At 36.0% G+C, this 16,761-nt stretch overlaps 4 protein-coding genes and 2 pseudogenes across 5 annotated transcripts; 4 read left to right on the top strand and 2 right to left on the bottom strand.

Annotated features, from left to right (window-relative positions):
- Positions 1 to 1,325: 1,325 nt before the first annotated feature.
- LOC104748174 (F-box/kelch-repeat protein At3g13680 pseudogene) lies at positions 1,326 to 2,577 on the top strand (annotated as a pseudogene).
- Positions 2,578 to 3,913: 1,336 nt separating this feature from the next.
- LOC104745622 (uncharacterized) lies at positions 3,914 to 4,723 on the bottom strand. Its single transcript, XM_010466915.2, has one exon. It carries the CDS (start codon positions 4,631 to 4,633, stop codon positions 4,037 to 4,039), a length of 597 nt encoding a protein of 198 aa, XP_010465217.2. The 5' UTR covers positions 4,634 to 4,723; the 3' UTR covers positions 3,914 to 4,036.
- Positions 4,724 to 11,669: 6,946 nt separating this feature from the next.
- LOC104745621 (uncharacterized) lies at positions 11,670 to 12,126 on the bottom strand. The gene is made up of 2 exons (XM_010466913.3): positions 11,950 to 12,126; positions 11,670 to 11,852 (listed from the first exon to the last, which is right to left on the bottom strand). The coding sequence occupies exons 1-2, from the start codon at positions 12,124 to 12,126 to the stop codon at positions 11,796 to 11,798; spliced, it is 234 nt and encodes a 77-aa protein (XP_010465215.1). The 3' UTR covers positions 11,670 to 11,795.
- On the top strand, positions 11,802 to 13,803 carry LOC104745620 (uncharacterized). Its single transcript, XM_010466912.3, has 3 exons — positions 11,802 to 12,760; positions 12,950 to 13,059; positions 13,465 to 13,803. Exons 1-3 carry the CDS (start codon positions 12,603 to 12,605, stop codon positions 13,482 to 13,484), a joined length of 288 nt encoding a protein of 95 aa, XP_010465214.1. The 5' UTR covers positions 11,802 to 12,602; the 3' UTR covers positions 13,485 to 13,803.
- Positions 13,804 to 14,006: 203 nt separating this feature from the next.
- Positions 14,007 to 15,185, top strand: LOC104745619 (putative inactive E3 ubiquitin-protein ligase SINAT6). Of its 2 annotated transcripts, XM_010466911.3 has the most exons (3): positions 14,009 to 14,274; positions 14,347 to 14,571; positions 14,650 to 15,185. In XM_010466911.3, the coding sequence occupies exons 1-3, from the start codon at positions 14,122 to 14,124 to the stop codon at positions 14,968 to 14,970; spliced, it is 699 nt and encodes a 232-aa protein (XP_010465213.1). In that variant the 5' UTR covers positions 14,009 to 14,121; the 3' UTR covers positions 14,971 to 15,185. The 2 variants fall into 2 exon arrangements, with proteins under 2 accessions (XP_087344398.1, XP_010465213.1); XM_087488272.1 differs by having other exon boundaries at positions 14,007 to 14,274; positions 14,347 to 15,185.
- A 552-nt stretch (positions 15,186 to 15,737) lies between these two features.
- LOC147926310 (putative F-box protein At3g24580 pseudogene) lies at positions 15,738 to 16,474 on the top strand (annotated as a pseudogene).
- Positions 16,475 to 16,761: the final 287 nt, after the last annotated feature.

The raw sequence follows: 16,761 nt of genomic DNA, 5'->3' as shown, positions 1-16,761 counted from the left end.
AAATATATTATATAGTATACTAATCAATGATGTATCATCACAATAATGTATGATAACTATGGAGAAAACCTCAGCTTCGCCCTCCTCCCTTAATGAGAGAACCTTGCGTCCAACCTCCTCCACCATGGAGAGAACCTTGGCTCCGCCTCCTTCCCTTGGGCAGATAACCTTGCGTCCAACTTCCTCCACCTTCTTCCTTTGGGGAGATAACCTTGTGTCCAACCTTCTCCACCACAGAGAGAACCTTGGCTCTGTCGTCCTCCTGTGTAGAGATAACTATTCACGTCTTTTTGCTATCTCAAAAATGGCTTGCTCCGGCAACCAATAAAGTTTAAAACATTTTTTAACGTCACAAAATCTTTTAATAGTAGTTAATGTTAAATTTCTCAATGTCTTTGTGGAAGTGTCTTTGGAACACCATGATATAGCATCTGTATTTGAAACGCCCCAACCGCCACCTTGCTTAGTGAGCCTATGCCCACTCTTTGTCCATGGGCCCACCTTCCTAAGTGGGCTCTACATCTATTCCCGACCCGCTGACCCACCCATATTCGATGGCCGGTTTGTTACGTTTGGGAGGTTTTAAAATGCACTTTTTGGCATACCCCTTTTCAAAAATGCCTTTTTTTTGAACATTTTCATTTTTGCTCTCTTTTACACAATTACCCTATGTTAAATTAATTTTTAGAATTTGTTTTTTTAGGCTTGAGTTCCCAATTTACATTTAGGTTATTGTTTTTAAGGGATAGAGTTTAGTATTTGGGGTTTAGGGTTTATAATTTTGTCATTTTATATATTAAAAAGGGGGTATTTTTGAAAATGGACACCATCAATGGGTATTTTAAAAAAGTGACATAGAAATATGGGTATTTTTGAAATCCGCCTTAAAAAAATAAGAAAAATTTAACATCCCATTAAAAAAAATCCCAATTAAACAAAGTTGAAAAACAGTGTATTTTCAAAATTTAATTAATAATTAACTGTATATTTTCTTTAATCTATATTTCTATTTTTTGTAGAATTAATAACTTAAAATTAAAAATAAGTAAATAATATTGTAATTTCAAATTTTATGAAATATATGTATATATAGAATCTCTTTATAATTATTTAATTTTTTTTCTTTTTTTTATAATTTTTGTAGTTTTGATAGTTATCTTTTATGTTATTTTTTTTAACTAATATTTTATTTTTTGTAATCAAATTCTTTTTATTAAATATTAACTTTTACGCATGTCAAAATCTGAGATCGATAACTTGAGACATGTCAAAATCTTGTTTATATATTAAGATAACCTGGAAAGAAGGACGAAAGAGATTAGATAATGGACGATCATCTTCCAAGGGACTTGGTGGAGGAGGAGATACTCCCTAGGGTTCCGTTGACATCTCTCAAAGCGATACGATCAACTTGCAAAGATTGGAACGGTTTATCGAAAAATCAGATTATTGGTAAAAAAAGCAAAAGCAGCAAGGAAGAATCAGTTGATGGGGTTCCTCACGATGGACAATAGCGTTTTTTCAATGAAATTTGATCTCCAAGGAATCCGCGACGACGACGACGACGACGATTCTGTTAGTCCATCTGTAAAGCAAGTAAGTGTACTCGATCAGATAAAGGTAACTGAAATCCTTCACTGTGACGGTTTATTGCTGTGCGTCCTCGAGGACAGGCCAAGGCTCTTGGTATGGAATCCTTATTTGGGTCAAACCATGTGGATCCATCCCAGACAAAATTTCGACGTCTTCGACAGGTATGCTATCGGTTATGACAACAACCGTAACCACAAAATCTTGAGAATTTTCGGTGAGTGGGACACGGTTCTTGGTTACGAAATCTATGATCTTAGCTCTCATTCGTGGACTGTTTTTGATGTCACTCCTCCCGACTGTGAGTGGGAGATACCCTTTTTTCGACGCAGCGTTTCTTTGAAGGGACATGCTTATTTTTTGGCAGAAAGCATGGTTGCCTGCTGGGATATCTTAGTCTCTTTTGATTTTACAACTGAGAGATTTGGACCGAATCTGCTTCTTCCTTCTTGTGATTATTACCCTAAGTCTCTATCTTGTGTTAGAGAAGAGCAGCTCGCTGTGTTATATATTGACGATCTTCACTGGGAGATTTGGATTACGAACAAGATTAATCCATATGAGATGTCATGGAGCAAGTTACACTGCCTTAATCATTTTTCAATTGACCTAATTGGTGGGAGTTTTCTCATTGACGAGGAGGAGAATGTTGCTGTGGTTTTTGATCTAGATCACCTATATAAAGGGGGACACCAACAAGCTCACATCCTTAGACAAGATAACTACTTCAAATCTGTGAATCTCCGAGAAACTCGGTATTTTAATGAATATGGCGAACTTGTAACTGACACGCCTGTGTGCTCTTCTTATGTCCCAAGCTTAGTGCAACTTCAAATCAACCAGCCGGGAAATGAGAAAGAAATTCATTTTTAGTTACTTCCCTGTGTAATTTGTTTCTTTCATCATCATCTTCTTTTGAACAATTATTAGTTTGTGTTTTGCTACTTATCGTCTAATAAATAACTATGGCTTTTCAATGCTTTAATTAGCCTCTTTATGATTTGTTCATGTCACTCGTGCTATAATCAAAATCGGCTCCTATTGTACCCATGTTTTGATTTCACAACAGCGAGATTTGGACGGTGTCGTTTCCTCTGCCATTTTGACTCCGAGGGTGATGCAGCGGTAGACAAATAAATACTAGTTAGTTTGATTTGTTTCTTCTTGCATCTATTTTTCTTTTGTTACATTTCATTGGCTTTCATGTTCTTTTCAACAAATAGTGACTTGTGTTTTGGTTACCTGGCTATTAACTTAAATGAATCGTACTAGTTGTTAAATGTGATTAATGAATGACTTAATGTGGAAGTAGAGAGATGAGAGTACTAAGACCATGGGCATTGGTTGGGACAAAAATTTGGTCCCTCAAATATTTTAATCTTATTTTCAGAGTTTCTTAATTTTGGTATGAGCATTGGTGTCCCTCACAATTGGTCCCCTGCAAAAATAATATTATTTTTTATTTTAAAAATTAATTATGTAAATTAAGAAGTAAAATCATATGAAAGTTTTAATTCAAATAAAACATATAACATTAACATTAAAAATATAAGAAAATTACAAAGTTACAAAAACTTGGAAAAAAAACATAACATACAATTAAAACATTAAAAATAAAAACATAAACCATACAAACATCATAAGTTAAAACAAACATTTTATTCTCTGCATAGAATTTTTGTGATTAATCTTCATTATATGGAAGATGTTCAATTAGAACACAAACCTCTTTCAATTGGAACCGGCTGATTTTTCTCGAGATCAAACAGCAGATCGCCCTTTGCGTGATGATATTTACGGATGAAATCAAACCTCCAAACGAACCGCCGTCGAGACAAAGAGAAAGTAGAGAGAGAGAGTCGGAGACAAAAAATAAACTCGAACCATTGAATTTTTCCGTCTCACCCTACAGAAACAACAACAACCACCCACACGTTGCCACGTGTTAAGAAGGACGATACAAATTACGTCCCAAGTGTAGAAACGGTTCTACAATATTAATTTGTTTTTGATTTAAATCAAACATTTTATTAGCGTGGGACACTTGAAAAATACGCTAATGCATATGCTCTAAGAAGAGAATCATTGAGTGTCTTTGTTTGTATACATTCCTTGAGTCGAAACCAGAAACCAGGGCTCTTTTGGTTATGGCTAATTAATTAAGGATTCATTTCTTTCCTTAGCCGCATGCATCTAGCTAGCATCCGATTAGTCCAGATTCCAGAGTAATTAAGGGTAATACATAAGTGTAATTTTTATAGCTAAAATGGCAAAAGAGAAGAAGAAGGAGATGGTAACATAAAGTACTGATCATCAGTGGAGGTTTTGTGGACCAAACAATACCATTTATTTAATTAGTAATTTGACAGGAACAATTGCTCTAAACTAGAAAGAATGTGAGCTTTTCCTCTTTGAACAAATTAAAGAGCTCCAAGTCCTAGTCCTCCTAGGGGAAATTATAGCAAAGGATCCAAATGGAAAAAGTATACAAAAATCCGGCAAGCACCAACGCCAATCCGTTATCGACGTCTATAGTTCCCAAGATGCCAAAAAGAGCACATAACCAACCAAAGAAGAGCGTGAGCAAAGCATGTATCATCTCCATCCTAAACTTATCCGATAGCTGAATAAGCCCTATCCCTCCGGTGAACAACGATACGGTGAATAACGACACGTACAAGGAAAACGGCTTATTCTTCGTCAACAGGACATAATTTATCGGCGATGAGAAGAGTAGGCACATGGAAATCTCCGAGAACACAACCTGAGGAATCCTCTCTCTAGGTGTAGTAAACTCCTTGTACCAAGTGGAGGGAGGATCGGTGAAGAAGAGATATCTGAGTAGCGTCACTGCGTAAAACGTTGTGACACTGACCGCGCCGTCCCTGAGGAACCGAGACAACGATGAAGAGTCTCCAGGTGGCCAGAAAAGATTGAGGGATATGTAGAGGCCAAAGAGCGAGAGTAGAGTCGCAACATACCATATTCCTCTGCATACAATCACATCTCTCTTACTCATCATCTTCTCCATTATGTTTCTCATTTTCTTCTTCCTTTTGGGGTTTCGGAGATCTAATCTAGGGATGATGAACTAATATAAGGGTTTTTGACTATTATCCGCTACTCAAAAGATTCTTCAAAATCACAATTAACTAACAAAATCAGAACAAAATAAAAGAGACATATTAGTTTGTTAAGATTCCCAAAGATTTCTATATATTGTCCAAGAGCTTTCCCGTTGGGATTTTAGAAAGAGAAACTTGTTCGTCAAGTCATGATGTGAAAAATGGGCCTCAGTCAAGTCCAGTCCAATTCTGACCAAACCTATTATCATATGGGCTTAAGGAGAAGCTGGCCCTACTGTCTTGGCTGCAAAAGAAACAGAGAACAAACGTTAGGGTTTGGCTATAAAAGGATTACAACAGCTTAGGTCTCAAGGTAGAGAAAAAGTGTGCCGTAAGAGACGTACCACAAGAGACGCAAGAGAAACAGAGAGAAGTTGAGAGAGACAATAAGAAGCAACTGAGAGTTAAGAAACAAAGAGAGTTCAAGTCTTTATCTTTGTGTTCTTTGTGTATGCTTGAGATTGTACACGCTCCTTCTAGTTTCTTGTTCTTACTTGTAATACCTTTTACTGGATAGTGAAGTTTGTGGGGAGAGTCCCACACGAGACGTACCGGTTAGAGGCCGGGAACTCGTTAAATTTCTTGTGTCAAACTTCTAGCTTAAAGTTATCAAACGTTCCGCGCTTATAGAAAACTCAACACATGATGAAAAAACACATTGACATTAATTAAGCACTTGAAGGCCAAAGAAGAAAAGCACTGACATAAACGAAAGCAACACATTATGTTTATAGCACACAAAAGAAACATAAACAAAGAGTGGACAATGAATGACGTTTTCTTTGAGAGACATGTGGTGAGAAGCTAGATTTTTTTTTTTTTTTCATCTTCTTCTCACTCAATTAACTTACGATGTGACATGCAATAATCCCTAACACAATGAAGAGAATTAGATGATGTCAACAAGCGGAAAGAAGAGATTATTGCATGTCACATCGTAAGTTAAACGCTCTACATTCGTAAGAAAGTTACATTATAACCTATATACTTGCTTGCTGGTTCTTTTCATGGCCGCGCACAAGACACAAAGATAGTTATTGTTAAATTTTGGTCTTTTGTATTTCATCAGCTCAGCTCGTTTTATGTTAGAGATGAGAGATCTGCTTCTGCATCTCTTTTTGGTTCTAATGGATCGGAGATGAGGGAGCTTCAAGAAGAGTTTCTGCAACCGAGAACGAGATAATTAAGTGAGAAGAAGACGTGAACATGTAACTAAACATGTGCACAAGTCATGTTTTTCTATGTGCAAAAACAAATAGGATAAAAAAAGGTTAGGGATTTTGAGTTCGCTTATTAGTATTGTTTAGAAAATTATCAGATTCTATCTTTCGTTTATCCAAAGTGTAAAATCTACAAGAAAAGGTCTTAGACAAGAATTCTTTTTGCTATCATATAAACACTTAAAAATATTTTATTAGCAAAAACATTCAACAATGAAGTCAAGAGCCAATGATAGTGAGAAAGCGCTAGATGTCAATGGTTGGTCATCACTCATAACACTGATGTTTATTTAAGTCAGTCAAAATTCAGATTTTAGTTCGAATGGAAAATTACAAATTTTTTTATTTATTTATCGCATATGAAAGAGCTATTTATGCCCCCACACGTCACATATTGTGAAGAAGAGAGGAAAAATGGGAAAATAATAAAATTAATTTTCTTTTTAAAAAAGTATAGTAATATTAATGTGAATGGACAAGAGCAGCAACGGTTCAAATCTTAAAATGTACTATTATAATAGTTCATCAATACTTACGAATGTGAATCTCAGTAGGTATAACCGTATAATTCGTTTTATTTGTTTTTGTTTTTCTCTCGTTTCACATCAATTATATATCTTTTATGCATAAGTAACTTCACCAATCAAATTTTGACAAATCAGAAAACAAATTTATTTTTAAAAATAATTGCAAAACAGAAAAGGAAATGTCGTGGCATGAAGAAAATGATACTACAATATTTCAAAACCGTTCAACGCACGAGTTCACTAACAAAAGAAAACATTTATTTTTTCTCAACTATAAAATTTTCCAGAAAGGCTTCAGATAGTGATTAATGAATAATTTCAGATAGTGATTACCACAGCAAAAAAAAAAATGGAAAATTAAGTCTTAAAAATTAAGTCTTCATACAATTATTATTAGGTTTATAACAAACCGAAAGCAAACCAGACTCGTCACTGGGATATGATAAACTTAACATCAAACAAATACAGATTAAAAACTTAAACCAGATCCGCAGATCGATCATCAGTTCATAACTAGGATTATAAACTTAGCACTAAACTAGACTAGATGAAACTTTATTAAAGCAGACTCACAGAGACCTTAAACAGATAAAAACTTACGCTACCTCAACTTCAACCATTTCAACTCCGACTTCTTCACGAACGTTAGCTCCTTCGTTACCTCTTGCGTTACCTCCTGCGTTACCTCCTTCGTTAGCGTCAGCTTCTGGTTTTACGTATACGTACGGGATTTTGGAGATCCTGAAGCATACTAACGCCGCAGCACAGAGATAAGAAAACACGGTTCTTGTTTCGTGGCCTACAAACCCAGCCGCACTTATAAGCTGGAAGGAGACTACTGCGCCGTTGACAGGAACGGTGGTGCCGTTGGTGATGAGAACACTGGTACCTTCGTTTATTCGGGCATGAATGTGGCAAGTTTCTTCAACGGCAGTCACGTGGTCCAATCTAGCTGCCACCATAATAGCAATTGCTAAGAGGCTGTCTGACAGACAGAGAACATCATCGATGTTGAAAAGCTTCAGAAGGGAGATCACGTGAAAATAACTCAGCAGGAAAAATGATGTTGAATACCCATCCAACCCTGTTTTCTTCTCCAGAACGGCGGAGATGAAGACAAACAGCCTAAGAACACCGATTATTCCCATAATTTGCAAGGCTCTGAGATATACCCAGTGATGTCGACACCAGTTCTTTACTGCATCCATCTTCAGATGAAGACAGTAAATGACCACCAGATAGAGGATATCATAAGAGATGCTGAGACCCAAGAGAAGTCCGAGAGGCTTTGACTTCCCAGTGGCCTCATAAGCGCACCATTCCCCAAGAGCGAGACTCAGAACGCACTGAACGAGGAGGAGATAAGGATGCCCGTACAATGCCCGCCAAAGCCGATAGAGAAACGTTGGAGGTGGAGGTGGAGGTACTTGGTTTTGGCCGACTAGAGCTGGAGAATCTTCGGACTCGGTAGCCATTTTTGGTGAAGAAAAGATGGCGACTTTTTATTTTGATCTTTTGCCAATGAACAAACCCTTAAAGAAATACAATAGTAATGTGAAGAAAGATCTCTTTATTTCATATTATACTCTCTTGAGGTTTTACAATGTGGCTTCTCTTCTATTTATACAAAGTTGGAGACATTGCTAACCCTAGTGTTCCTTACACATGTCATCATCTTGAATGAGACCAAGAGAATCAAAGGCGTTCCTCGTTTCGATCTGCAGGTCCATACGCCAGCTCACTTCTTTGTCTTTTGGTGCAGCGTGGCTACTAGAACCTTCTTCTGCAGCTTCTGTCTTATCCTTCTCAATCGACCGTTGCAACATATTAGACCTAGGGACTTTGATTTAGTGGACATATTTACCCTTTTATCAAATAGCCAAAACAAATCAGCGGCAACACGTCTCACCTTATGATGTCTCGCAAGGATTTTAACACGTTTTATATTTTCGATTGGAAGCCTTTTAACAATTTTTTTTTTTTTTTTTTTTTAAATCCCTAGCTAGTGAATCGTTTCCCAGTAAGAATGATATTACTAATTGATGACGAATAAATAGACGAAAAATGAAAGATTAATAGAAAACATATTACTACACTCTTTATTATCAAAAAAATATTAAGAAACATGTGTGCTATCATTTGCTTCTTTTTTCTTCACGTGTCATTTTGGTTTTCTTTGGTGGTTAATATAGAGTCTATATTATAGACTCTCAAAAAATCTGAGGAATGGTAACACAACTGTAATGATATGTTACATTATATAAAACATAATTTGAGAAATTGGTGGATTATGTGCATGTGTTGTTTTTATAATGTGCACGATATTGAACATTTTTAGCAATTTTACTTTTCTTTTTGTTGACGTTAGTCTATTCATTTTGTCTCGACATTTCTTTAACGTCTTTATCGGAAAAAAAAAAAAAAAAAAAACAAAAAAAACAAAACAAAAAACAAAAAAAGAAATGCTTTTTGACGTGTGACATGTAGGTTTATATTTTTGTTTTTACTTGGCTCACCTATATTGGTACTACCCGACGCCTGTCCTGTTCTTCGTTTAATATACAGTCATCCATTTTTTCTTTCTAGTCGTTATCTCTCTGCGCCTTGTCCTGTGATGTTCATGTACGTATACGCCCTTCTCCAGCTGGAATTTTGTGCATAGTTTTTATTTTTTATATATATTTTATTGTAAGTAATTTATTAGATAGGAAAATTCGAAAAAACAAAAAAAAAATTAAGGGAGTATATTGTGACGAAGAGGAATGAATGAAAAAAACTTTCTTCAATTACATAAATGACTTATTATAGAGGGCCAAAGTCATGTGAATTTGAACTTTTTGAGTCACAACTTGCTATTTAATGGAAACAAATGTTGCTGTTTTTGTTAAGGAATTAGAAAGCATGTGTGCTATATTACTACACTCTTTATTATCAAAAAATATTAAGAAACATGTGTGCTATCATTTTGCTTCTTTTTTTTTCACGTGTCATTTTGGTTTTTCTTTGGTGGTTAATATAGAGTCTATATTATAGATTCTCAAAAAATCTGAGGAATGGTAACACAACTGTAATGGTGGAGAAAATATGATATGTTACATTATATAAAACATAATATGAGAAATTGGTGGATTATGTGCATGTGTTGTTTTTATAATGTGCACGTACGATATTAAACATTTTTAGCAATTTTACTTTTCTTTTTGTTGACGTTAGTCTATTCATTTTGTCTCGACATTTTTCTTTAACGTCTTTATCGGAAAAAAAAAATCAAAAAACAAAAAAAAAAGGAAAATCTTTTTTGACGTGTAAGTTTATATTTTTGTTTTTACTTGGCTCACCTCATCCATTTTTTTTTTGCATAGTTTTTTATTTTTATATATCTATTGTAAGTAATTTTAAAAGTCTCTAATAAGGATTTAAAGCGTCCGCCGGTGATAGGAAATTCGAAAAAAAAAAAAAAAAATTAAGGGAGTATATTGTCACGAAGAGGAATGAATGGAAAAAACTTCATCAATTACATAAATGACTTATTATAGAGGACAAGATCGAGTCATGTGAATTTGAATTTTTTGAGTCACAACTTGCTATTTAATGGAAAACAAATGTTACTGTTTTTGTTAAGGAATTAAATGTCGTTACATATGTCTACTATTTTGAAACATTTTCTGTTTATATCAAAAATAGAAAAAGAAAAAAAGGTAGGCCTTTTTGGTGTGTCTCCAATCTCCATCTTAGCTAGACAACCGAAACATATAATTTACGTGATAAGGTTTGATATAAAAGCTAGCCATTGGGCTAATCATATCTTATATGTATTTTATATCACAAACTCAAATAACGATCATAATCACTGATCAATTGATAATTTGCAAATTGTTTACTACGGAATAGATTAGATATCCCTTTAATTTGTACCACTTGATTTAATTTGTCCCAAATTATATTGTTCTCTTTCATCTAAAACTATATTTCTTCTTCTTTTTTCTCGTCGGATGAAACTAAACAATAACAATAACAACACTCTGATCACACCACAGCATTCACAACAAGCAAAAACAAACAAACGCATTCGCACACTATGCAAATGTTATTCGTTATCTTTATCTTTACAATTATTTTGGGCACTTATACATTCCTAGCAAGCTATTAATTTTTGGGTTTCTCACGCTTTAGCCATAACTCAATTGATATACACCAGTTCATCCACAAAAAGAACATGTATATATATATGCCACAAAATAATGACCAGATTGATTAACAATAAACAACTTTGAATATGAACACCCCTTTATTAGTTATTACTCGTGGCCGTACGTACGTGTATCTCTCTTTGTCTCTATCTCTAACAATGGGCAACGTTTGCTAGTTTTAGTACCTGAACCCTCTGGGTCAAAAGTAGAGCACATAGACTGCATTACTTGATTACTTCAAACTTGCTTTTTTTTTTTTATGTGTTGTATTGCCTTGGTAAAAGTAACAGTATATATTATCCAATAACCACATTTTTGGTTTACCGTTTACTCAGTCAAAATTAACACTAATAGTAATTTATACACAATACAAAAAGTGGTTCTGATATCTTACGCCGGTGCATTTTTTACATCAAAAAGCCCATCAGTATATGCAAAGGTTTTGCAAGTGGACTTGATGATGCTCGTTAGTTTAGAGCTGGGAGCATCCTCATTAAGCAGAAGGAAGTTGGCGTAGTTTTCGATTGAAAACCGAGACCGGGGCAACCATGTACGCAAAAGCTTACATCATCGTTAAAGATAAGTACAAAAGAGTTTTATTTGTTTCTTACTATTGCATCATTATCTTTTGTTTCATTTCATTGGCTTTCATCATGTTCTTCTGAACAATTATTAACCTGTGTATTACTATTTATCATCTAGTAAAGAAGTCGGGTTTTGTATGTTTCATCCTCTTTTCAAATTGTTCATGTCACTTGTTATATATATGGCAAAAAAGGAAGGAGAAGTTAACATAAACTGTTCAATGGAGTTTTTACGGACTAACGGATAACCATTACTTGCTGCCTTGGTAAAAACAAAATTATGATATGGTCCAGTCACAAAGAAGTAGATTGTTAAGGTTAGCCGAATCGTTTTCATCTAAAAGACTAAATCTGATAAAATGGTTAACCACAAAGTGCCACACACACACACACATACAGACATGTCCTTAAGGAACTAAAGTAAAACTTAAACTTAGAACCAAGAACACCATATCATTGATCAACCAGCAATCTTGAATTGAGTAAAATGTTAAAATTACATTAGTAAAATAGATAGACGTATAATCCAATCTAACATACCACATTTTTCTTGGATATTTTACAGAGAGAGCTGTGTGAAGAGCAACTCTAACTCCCTCTCTTGAGATAACGTTCTCTGTCACACAACACAGAAACATAAGTTAAGTCTAAAGCAGAGTTTCAAAGGTTTGGTGGTAGTTATGTGAAAGATGATGATGGATGATAAGACTTACTTGAACAGATAAAAGCTCGTTGATTTTATTGAGAACCTTGAGACGATGAACTGCATAAACACTGTTTGAAGGAAGCTTACTAACCCTTTTGATCTCTTCCTGAATCACACTCGATTTCTCATCACAACCCATCTCATTCCATTTATCTCCCACACGATTACTACCTCTACTTCCCATCTCTGTAACTCTTAATACTCTTTGCTTTTCGAAACTGATTCCTCGACTTCAATAAAAGACACACATACAACGACAAACACAGAGAATCAGTACTACAAAAATATAACGAAACAGAACAGAACAGAACAGAACAGAACCAGAGAGAGAGAGGGGGAAGAAAGTTTGAGTTTTTACATCAAGGGCTACGAATTCAGAGCTAGAAACTTCCGATTTTGTCTCAATTTCGAATCACTCAAAACGAAATTGCGAAAAATAAGTAACCGAGAAACGTGGTCTTCGATCCCTAAATTCGATTCCGGTCTCCTTATCAAAAAAATTCTTCTTTTATTTTATTTTTACCCGACTCGTAAACCCGACCCGTAACCCGACCCGGGATCTAGCTCACACAAGTCACAAATAAAAGAGAAGCCTTAAGCCCTAAATCTTTCCTCCTCCGATCACAAATCTGATTTTGCTTCTTCCTCGTTTTACTGGCAATGGCGTGTTCAAGAGTGATAGGCAGATTCGCGTCTCGGTTAAAGCCTCTGTGCCAAAACCTCAGCAACAAGAATGCTAATGTTTCATCATCACTCCCCTCTCCCATCAAATCTGCTTCACCTTCCTCAGCTACTTGTCGTCTCAGTCGATCTTCAAGGTCTGTGTTTTTTTATATCACTTCACTATCAATAGAGAAAGAAAAAAAAAAAGTCTTCTTTTTTTGGTTCACTATCAATGCGTTTTTGGAATTTGAGGGATAAATTTGAAATCTGAAATCAATAAAGTCAAAATCTTTCTAAGAGAAATTGCAATTTTGATGAACTTCTTTGATGGTGTCTCTTTTCAGATTACCAGTGGAGTTGAGTTCGATGATACCTCTACACAGTGCTATAGCATCGTCCAGGCTTGTCTCAAGTTTGTCCATTGAATCCAAAATCTGGGGTTTAGTTCCTCAAGGTCAGTTTTTTTTTGTTTTGATTGATATTCATCTTTCTACTGGCCTAAGATTCAAAGCATTGGAATTGCCATGTGGGTTTAATTTTACATATGTGTATCATTGCACAACAGAATCATTCTGTTGTTTCTATGTGTTGCAACTGAATCTGATCTACACTGTTTATATTGGATAACTGTGATGATGCGTTGTGACTGGAATTGAAACCAATGGTTAGGTCTTCAGATAAGGACTTTACTTGGAGAACTTAAGATCATCTTATAGTATTGTTATTTGTGAATCTGAGTGAAGTTGAACCCTTTCACGTATGTGTATGGATCTGAGCCAATGAATCACACATTACTTCTAAGATTCCTTTTGTTGTTTAGTTCAATACATTGACATGAATCCTTTCTCTGAAATTGCAGGTCTTTCGATGCCTTTATGACAGTTTTCTTCTCTCATCTTACATCAAGTTGCCAGGAGGATAGAGGCATAAACGAAAGCTCGGGTTGTATCGTTCTTTTAAGCTTTTTCAGATCCATAAGTCCTGTATTCTGATTCGGTTAACTCCTAACTCTCTGCTTAGATTCTTGCGGTTTTGAGTAATCAATGTAATGTTGCAGGCAAGATCTTTCATCTTTGGATTCTTTCTTTTCCTATGCAATGTGTTTAGCTGTTGAACCACATGACTGATTTAAGAGATCAATCAGCAGCCTTTAGGTCTTAATAAGTTATACTGAAATACAATGATTTGATTTGGTTAAGACTCATTTGTCCACTTGGTATCTTGAAAAAGATGGTTACAACTTGCAAGATCCAATTGGGATACTTGCTATGACAACTCCAACTCATGAGTGTCGTGTAACCAAGAACCTTGACTAATGTGTAAATTTCAATTTCAAGTCATATATGGTTTTTGTTTGTATTATTTTCTCCCCTACAATTAAGCTCTTTGACGTACGCAATCTCCGGATCCAACTATTACATTAACCATCTACTCCACGTTGCCTCCAATAATTGGACGTTGAAACTTGAAACAACGTAAACGTATCTGTGTGGTGATTGTATACTAGTATATACATATGTACACATACAAAAACTTTTCTCCTCCTCTTTCACTTCATCAATTGCCTTGTCATTTCATGATTTCCGACGAAATGGAACCTAGAATCACTGACCTTCAGATTCAATCGGTTTGTACAAACCAGATGTCCTCTGCAATCTACCACTACCAGGTATGTATATCATCATATGATATTGATTCTAATACAATAAGAACAGGATAGGTAACAGAGATCTTATTACAGTACCCCAACGACCACACTGAAGAGCTAAACAATGAGAACACTGAAAAGAAACCGTACAATTGTCCCCACTCTGGATCCAAGTGTAATGTCACAGGAGATATTCCATGGCTGCTTTTGCATCTAAGGAATGATCACAATATTGAAATGCATGATGGGCGTAGTTTTAGTCACAGATATGTTCATCACAATCCTAAACATCTTCATCACGCTACTAGGATGTTAACCGTAAGTTATAACTCTCTCTCTTACTCTGTTTCTCTGCAAATTTGTAAAGTTTTAATCCACACACACAAAACTATGCAGCTTCTGGATTGCTTTGGTCGACAATTCTGCTTATACTTCGAAGCATTCCATCTGAGGAAAACACCAATGTACATAGCCTTCGTGCAGTTTATGGGAGATGAAGAAGAAGCAATGAGCTTCAGCTATAGTTTAGAGGTCGGAGGTAATGGCAGAAAGCTGACATGGCAAGGCGTTCCTAGAAGCATTCGTGACAGTCACAAGACGGTTCGTGATAGTCAAGATGGCTTAATCATCACTCGCAAATTAGCTTTGTTATTTTCGTCAGACAACAACAGTAACAAAGAACTGAAGTTGAAGGTTTCAGGTCGTGTATGGAGATAACAGTGACGATTACTACAGCCTGTTTTGTTTTGCATTGGACAACTGAAGTTTTTTTTTTTGACGATTTTGGACAACTGAAGTTTATATATAACAAATAAGCAAATACATGAATCGAACCGAATATTGATTCGAGTAATTTCGGTTAGATTTTTCAATACCGGAAAACCAAACCGAACAATTATATTTTCTCGGAATACAAATTGAAGTTGCAGCCCTATGTATTGTGTGCATCCCAAGGCAGAGGCGGAAGGAAGAAAAAAAATCCCTATAAACTTCACGGAGGAAAAAGGAAGGTTACATCGTTCAACCTCAATGTCCAATCTCCTAAAGGATTTGTCGGATCTTCCAAGGGATTTGGCGGAGGAGGTGCTCTCTAAGGTTCCGGTGACATCTATGAGAAGTGTCCGGTCTACTTGCAAAAAGTGGAACACATTGTCCAGAAGTAGGAGCTTTAAAAAGAAACACGTCGGTGTTCAAGCCAAACTAGCAACAAAGAAAAGAGAGTTTATGATAGCCATAATGATATATTCTAAGGTTTATTTGATGAGCGTAAATCTTCACAACAATAACGAGGAGGGTGAACTATTATGCATAAAACGTCAAGGTACACTTACTTTCCCGGCCGGTTCTGATCAAATCTATGTACGTCATGTCTCTCACTGCGACGGTTTATTGTTATGCGTCCTGAAAAAACAACCCTAGGGTCTTGGTTTTTAACCCCTATTGTGGGAAACCCCGGTGGATCCTTGCCGGAGATAATTCTTACAGAGACTCATATTCGTATGCTCTGGGATACAACAGCATTACCAAATCCTACAAAATCTTGAGTTTTGTTATGGTTAATTATGTCAGACCCGCATTCGCTGAGTTAAGAATATACGACTTTAACTCTTTTGATTCTTCGTGGAGGGTTCTTGATTTCACTCGAGACTGGAAGATGTTTTATTCTAACCGTGGTGTCTCTCTCAAGGGGAATACATATTGGTTTGCTCATCCAGAAACCCCTAGCCAAGGAGAAGACCATGGTTTCTTACTCTGTTTTGATTTCACAAGAGAGGCATTTGGCCCGCGTTTGCCTCTGCCCTTTCACTGGTGGTATAATGATACTGTCAGTCTATCTAATGCTAGAGATGAGCAGCTTGCCGTGTTATTTCAGCGTGTGGATACATTTCAGATGGAGATCTGGATTACAACTAAGATTGAGCCCAACACAGTGTCGTGGGGCAGCAAGTTCTTCTTATCAGCGGATATGAGAGCACTCATCGGCCATAAGTTTATGTTTTCGTATAATGGTTGTAGTTTCTTCATTGATGAGGAGAAGAAAGTCGCTGTGGTTTTCGATAAATGCAAAGACATGATGAGGACGAGCAATGCAGCTTACATTATTGGAAGGGATGGATCCTCCTTGAAAGAAGTGGAATTGGATCTTGGAGTATCTCCAATCATCAGTTATCTTGAACCACTTGCGTGCTCTTATGTTCCAAGTTCTGTGCTACTTGAATAGTTCATTAAATCACGATACCTATCATAATTCACTTCTGTCTCTCATCCTTCTTTCTGTTTGCCATATTTGGCTTCCTTGTGTTGCTTAAGTCCCTTCTTCTGTTGTAGTAGACTCATATTGCAAAACTTTCTGTATCTTTTCTTTCATTTGTTATGTTTGTCTTCTTGCAAATTAGCAGCTCTGCTGTTGTGATTTATCATTTATGTAGAACCGAGTAGGCTGCGTTTAGCTTTAAAATTTGCAAGTAGGTACTCCATGTTCGTAATGCCCGTTGCTCAGTGGTTTCT

Source organism: Camelina sativa, chromosome 15 (assembly GCF_030686135.1).
Source record: "Camelina sativa cultivar CO46 ecotype springtype chromosome 15, ASM3068613v1".
In the NCBI taxonomy this organism is placed as follows: Eukaryota; Viridiplantae; Streptophyta; class Magnoliopsida; order Brassicales; family Brassicaceae; genus Camelina; species Camelina sativa.
The sequence above is the reverse complement of the archived record's forward strand: the minus strand, read 5'-3'. Positions and strand labels throughout refer to the sequence as shown.

Coding starts and splice junctions, on each gene's coding strand:
- LOC104745620 (XM_010466912.3), top strand. CDS start 12,603: ATGGCGTGTTCAAGAGTGATAGGCAGATTCGCGTCTCGGTTAAAGCCT. Junction 12,761..12,949: donor CGTCTCAGTCGATCTTCAAG/GTCTGTGTTTTT, acceptor GTCTCTTTTCAG/ATTACCAGTGGAGTTGAGTT. Junction 13,060..13,464: donor CTGGGGTTTAGTTCCTCAAG/GTCAGTTTTTTT, acceptor CTGAAATTGCAG/GTCTTTCGATGCCTTTATGA.
- LOC104745622 (XM_010466915.2), bottom strand. CDS start 4,633: ATGAGAAACATAATGGAGAAGATGATGAGTAAGAGAGATGTGATTGTA.
- LOC104745619 (XM_087488272.1), top strand. CDS start 14,122: ATGTACACATACAAAAACTTTTCTCCTCCTCTTTCACTTCATCAATTG. Junction 14,275..14,346: donor CTGCAATCTACCACTACCAG/GTATGTATATCA, acceptor ATCTTATTACAG/TACCCCAACGACCACACTGA.
- LOC104745621 (XM_010466913.3), bottom strand. CDS start 12,126: ATGGGAAGTAGAGGTAGTAATCGTGTGGGAGATAAATGGAATGAGATG. Junction 11,853..11,949: donor ACGAGCTTTTATCTGTTCAA/GTAAGTCTTATC, acceptor GTTGTGTGACAG/AGAACGTTATCTCAAGAGAG.